The 5,984-nt window shown below is 31.4% G+C and overlaps 1 protein-coding gene across 1 annotated transcript; it reads right to left on the bottom strand.

The window, feature by feature from the left end:
- Positions 1-573: 573 nt before the first annotated feature.
- LOC127135834 (protein LURP-one-related 6) lies at positions 574-1,917 on the bottom strand. Its single transcript, XM_051062469.1, has 3 exons — positions 1,457-1,917; positions 1,110-1,358; positions 574-1,005 (listed from the first exon to the last, which is right to left on the bottom strand). Exons 1-3 carry the CDS (start codon positions 1,682-1,684, stop codon positions 862-864), a joined length of 621 nt encoding a protein of 206 aa, XP_050918426.1. The 5' UTR covers positions 1,685-1,917; the 3' UTR covers positions 574-861.
- Between the last annotated feature and the right edge of the window lie 4,067 nt (positions 1,918-5,984).

Here is a 5,984-nt window from a genome sequence, read left to right as displayed (position 1 = left end):
GATTTAAAAGTCTTAAAACATCTGTAAGACAACTATCTCGTTCGACAAGTGATATGGAATCATGTGATTTTTCCATCTAACAAATGATTGAAGAATGCTCAGCTAGGCTTGGGCCAATATAGAAATTATACTTCAAAATTTTATTAATTTTTTATTTCAAAATTTTGAGACCTAGTGTTCTTGCTTTGACCACTTTAGCCTTTGAACTATGCCGAATTGTTGCATAATTCGTGCATTGTGTTACTTGAGTTTACTTAGATATGAAAATCACATATTTTGCAATAATATAATCCATGTAAAGTGAAGAAAATCTAGCTATTATTCCTTCATCATGCGCTTATGCTAATAGAACTAGTTATTCCTTTGATGGAATCGTCTATAGAGAATATTATATAACATGTGTATAATAAAATATATATTTTTAAATATTAGTTTTGACCAAATCATTATTAACTTCTACCAGCATAAAGAAAATATATTAAAAAGCAAAAGGAAACATGCATAATCTGTTCAAAGATGCCATGCTCTATTTCAAAAAGCATTTGAAATTAACTAACTCACCACCAATTCAAATTCATAGAAAGATTCGAAACTAGTTTATAAACAATATAACTTTTACACACATCATTGTCCAACAAAACGAAAGGAACAATATTTAACACAACAAATTAACAACCAAATCAATTAATATCCTTGCCATAATATACAAAGAAGTTCCCTTTACTTGTTACAAATAATAACCACTATCAATGTGATGATGATAGGAGAAAATTGAACCAATTTTTCATAGAAATAATCACATCAAAACCATACTATATAGCATATGCTATATTCTTCTTCTTCTTCACTACTTTGGATTAATTAACAATATGTAGATTCTCCATAAATATAATCAAGAGTTGCTATAACTCCAAAAACAAAAGCTTGATCCATCCCTGGTTTCACTACCACATGATACAAATCCTTGCTTTCCATCAATTTCTCAACTTCTTTATTCATCCCAACCTATATACAAATAGGAGAAAATAAACAATTAAGCGCGAAACAACAAACGATGTTTCATTACGAAGTTCTGACAAGTGTGTCTACGTCTGCGACTACAGTCTTACCTGTGCTACGATGTTGCCTCTATTGTCCACAATGCTGCAATGCTTATCAGGAAAATAGCCCTTAATTTCAAAGTCCCAACCTTTGTTTCCAACCGCACTTGACTCAATAGAAATTTTGATTCCTCTATTCTTAACCAAACATGAATTTCCAGGTTCTTTTAAGCTGAAAATAAGTTTCTGTAATCCTTCATAGTTTACACTATAACCTCTCCACTTCTTGTAAATACTTAGAGCCTCAACCATACCTCCCTTCATATCATAAAAAACAAGAGATAAAATATTTATACACACACAATATAAAAATGTGAAGTTCAATAAAACTTAGATACATGATAATAATAATATACCTTTCGACGCATGAGAAGCAAAGCTTCTCCATCACCGTCTCTAAGAATCAACTCATCTTTTTTGCCATGAATACCACAGCCATGAACCTTGAATACAACCTTTTGAGTACTACAATCCGTGACAACAAAACCACCTCCATTCACCACGTGTGGCCTTTTCCTCACACCGAACATCGTCTGCGATGTTGAACAATAGAGTTTACTAACGATTGGCGTCGTGTAGCTCATCTTTGAATTTTCGCAATAGTACTCTCGATTTTTCTTACCAACAATGATTTAGTTTCAAGCTTCTTGGATTTCTTCTATGTCTACACCAATGAGTTCTTATATACAAAGATTAAGAACTATTTATGGTTGGAAGAAATAATGTATTGAATAATGTGTAATGGGTTTTGTGACTATATTATAGAGTGTTTGGCAAGGTTTGACGTAGAAGATGGAGGAATCTTAATTATATGAGCTTTGCATTTATTGAGGTTGCTTGTGGATGACATTTATAAAGTTTGGGAAGTTTAATTTGTCTATCAATATGGGAAATTGCTTAACACCCACCCCTCTCTTTATTATTGATTACATCTTTATAAAACTACATTTCTTTTTAAATATATCTAAATAAAGACGTGTTTCATGTCGGATATTTGTCAATATAATATTGATATCGACACAATATCAACAGATAAGAATATATTAACTTATCTTAATATATTTAAATAAAGACATATAAGAAGTTCGAACATCTGACATTGACATGACATCAATACATATGAATATATTCAAATATGTTTTTATTTGAATATATTTAAATACAAACATGTTTAATGTCGGACAAGTGTGAATGTCTAACATTAACACGGCATCAATACATTTAATTATATTAATATATTTATTTTTAAGATTATTATCAATGTCAACGTATAAGAGCTTTATCTGTTTTATACTTATATTTTTTTTTCATTGAATAATTAAATGTATAATTTAAGGATAATGTGTGAACTTTATTAGAAATGAGCCAATCATAAAGTATGGGGTTAAGAATGAGTTGGAAAATTATGAACAAAGAAAAAAGAAGAATGAGTTGGAAATATTCGTGATTGATACATAGTTTGTGTAGGCGTGTTGGACTCATTTTTAGTTATGTTCGTTTGACGTATAAACATAAAGGCATCACTTAATCAAGAGAAGTGGGCCAAATATAAGAAGAAAAAAGTGTTATTTCGATGCAAAAAAGAAAAGTTAGATAGAAGTTTTCAAGAGCTTTTGAAATTTGGTAAAGCTAAATAATTAAAATCTAGTTCAAAGGAGAAAAATAATAACAGAAATATACGAGTCTTTTCTTTGACGATGTAGACTAAACATGGCCACGTTGGACTTGCACAGTGCCTAGATATCAAGATTATATTCTCACGTGTTAATTAAGTTTTTATTTACTAATTAACAAAATTGTCATATTAAGTATATTGATGAATACATGTTGTCTAAAGATTGTATTAGCGTAATAAGCCTTATTAAGTATACTAAATTGAGTCACATCTAAAGAGTTGTGCAGATATACGTAGTTATCCAGGGTTGAGACACGTGGTGACTAGAACATGAAATAATTCATGGAAACGAGGAAAACTGAAGTATTTTGAGATAAATATGAGATAAAGAAGAAAATGTTAATAGCATTAGATGTGTTGAATTTTGGTTTGGTTGCATGTTTTATCATCCAATCTTTGTATTGTTTTTGTATTGTTGTGTTGTCGAGCAAATTCGGTACGTTTTGTCAACCAGCTATTTGTTCAATTTGTTAGGGTTGAGTATGACAACATATATATTACAACATCAACAAAATATCTAATTGTGCCTATAAAGTAAACAAGACATGTGATATATATATATATATATATATATATATATATATATATTATATATATATATATATATATATATATATATATATATATATATATATATTATATATATATATATATATATATATATATATATATATATATATATTATATATATATATATATATATATATATATATATATATATATATATATATATATATATATATATATAATTTTCTTTTTGACCCACTATTTTGCATCATTAACTAAAAAAATATAAATAAATAATTTTTCACTTATTTTTATATTTCATATTTTCTCTAATCCTAAACTCTTTTAAAAAATTGTGATATTTATTTATTCTATCAATTTAAGTTCAATTGCATATTATTTAGGATTATTTAATTTGATATATAATATTTAATTGTTGATGGCCATTAGAGTTTGTTCTATTTTATAATCAATTTTAGAATTTGTTCAGTTTAAGAGCGATGAGATTTTATTTATCAATAAAAAATAGAAAATAGGGATGAAAAGTGTTTTTGTTAATTTTTCTCTCTAGAATTCGTTTATAAAATCAGAAGCAACTGACTTTGAAAAATATTTGTATTTTTTAGTATTGATGAACTTAACCATTGATTAAAAAATTATTCAATGGTTAAGTTCACACCTTATGCACCCCTTACTTACTTTGTTTACTAATATTCACACCATATGCACTCCTTCTCCTTAACGAGGCTCTGATACCATACTGGCCGGGAGCCTCACATATCATGAAACTCAGTCTCAACTGAATCGTCATCAAATAGCCAACCATAGGCATAACACTGACTATCAATTAAAACTGAAATTCCATAATAGTAAGGACCGTAGTATGGATCGAAGGTCAGATGTTTTCTGATACACAAGATCCTCAGTTGAGGCAGGTGTAGAGCATACTTGCATCTATGTGGGGGATTATGATATGAATATAGTAACTAAAGCTTTCAGGGGGAAAGAAAGGATATTTAGAACATAGTTGTTCTTGAACACACAAAGAGTTTTTATTTGTGATTGCTTGATGAAAATAGTTTACAAGAGCCCTCCTTTTATAGGCAAGGAGGAACATAAAAGACAAAAGCAATACTATTACAAGCATGGCATTATAGAAATGCCTTTTCCAAAAGTCCGACACCCTTATATCTAAAGCATACATAATGGAGTTACTTTTACACAAAAGACGAGAAAATACTATTCATAAGCATGCTAATGGCCCATAAGGGACACTTGTCACCTAGTCTTTGAAAATGGGTTCATGAGATGGGGACATGTTCTGATCGGATAAGTTTTCATCAGAAAAGCAATCTCCATAACGTGATGACTCATGTTGCCAGATGTCATCCATCATGTAAGTGTGATCCATCAATTTTCTATTAGCTTCTTCCACTTGTCCTTCTGAGAATTCAGCTTCCATTGGAGAATCCGGATTCTGTTGTATGGCTTGAGTTGAGCTTTCTCCAACTTCTGGTCTTCTGAATGTTCCATGACTTATACAAGTTGTACTATCATCAAAGTTCTTTGGGTCATAAAGATTGATGCAGTTGACATATTCCATTAATTCCCTAGTGATTTTTAGACTGGGAGGATAATCATCAATTGTTTCCCATAAGTGAACATAACTCTTGCAATTAAGTAACTTTGTTTCGGGATCTGTCTGATAAGGCCTGTGTAGAAAGAAAACAGACTTGATCTTGTTAATAGCTTCTAAGGCTAATCTTCTCTCTTTGACCTCGTCTATGACTGGTTTTAATTAATTCCTCCACCATTGCAATGGAGAATACCATTCAAGAGTAGTCCAAATCAAGGACTTGTGATTTTTGGGATCCATCAGGTGTTGATACATGGCTTCAGTGGGAATAAGAACGGGCATATAATATAATACTGTGGCACACCAGATATACCATAAATGGTTTTTTGTGAATTTGGCATTTGGGTTTATTAAAATTGGTAGGAGGAAAGGTGTGTCAGGGAAATAAGGAGTATGATCAGGGAGTTTATTCCTTATGATTTTTGTCATGTAATAGAAGAGATTGTTCCTAGCATATTGTTTGAGCTGAGATGGTGAAGGGGAGACTGTTATTCCTGGAGGGAGATTTCTGGTTGTGGATGCATGATCTGGTAGTGGTTTGACCATAAGAATCAAAGGGAAAGTGTGTTTGGCTGTGATAATCTGGATAGGTTTCATAGGTCGGGATAGTAGATCCGGAATCACATTTTGGGTCCCTTTGATGTGTTTTACCGAGAAATCATATCTGGAAAACCAATCTTTGAGGTGAAGGGTTTGAGGATCCGGTGGCATCTTATTTTTAAATTCAAGGATCTTGGGAAAAGATGAATTATCCATCTGTACTTCAAACTGGTAGCCTCTTAGATGGAAGTCAAACTTTTGAATTCCCATTTTTACGGCAAGAGTTTCTTTATAAGTAGTGTGATAGTGTTTTTTAGCTTCTTTAAATTGGCCACTGGCATGACCACAGTAGTATCTTTTCCCTTCAAGTTCCTCTATCAAAACTGCTCCCCAATAGTGATCACTGACATCAGTCTGCAGGAATCTTTTCCCATTTCCAGGGATCTTTAGGGCATGTGGAGTTTGTGCGATCTTCTTCAAGGCTTTTACTGCTTCGGTTTGTATTGTTCCCCACGGTGGGGGGTTT

The sequence above is a fragment of the Lathyrus oleraceus genome, chromosome 1, assembly GCF_024323335.1.
Source record: "Lathyrus oleraceus cultivar Zhongwan6 chromosome 1, CAAS_Psat_ZW6_1.0, whole genome shotgun sequence".
Classification (NCBI taxonomy): Eukaryota; Viridiplantae; Streptophyta; class Magnoliopsida; order Fabales; family Fabaceae; genus Lathyrus; species Lathyrus oleraceus.
This window is presented reverse-complemented; position numbering and strand designations above follow the sequence as displayed.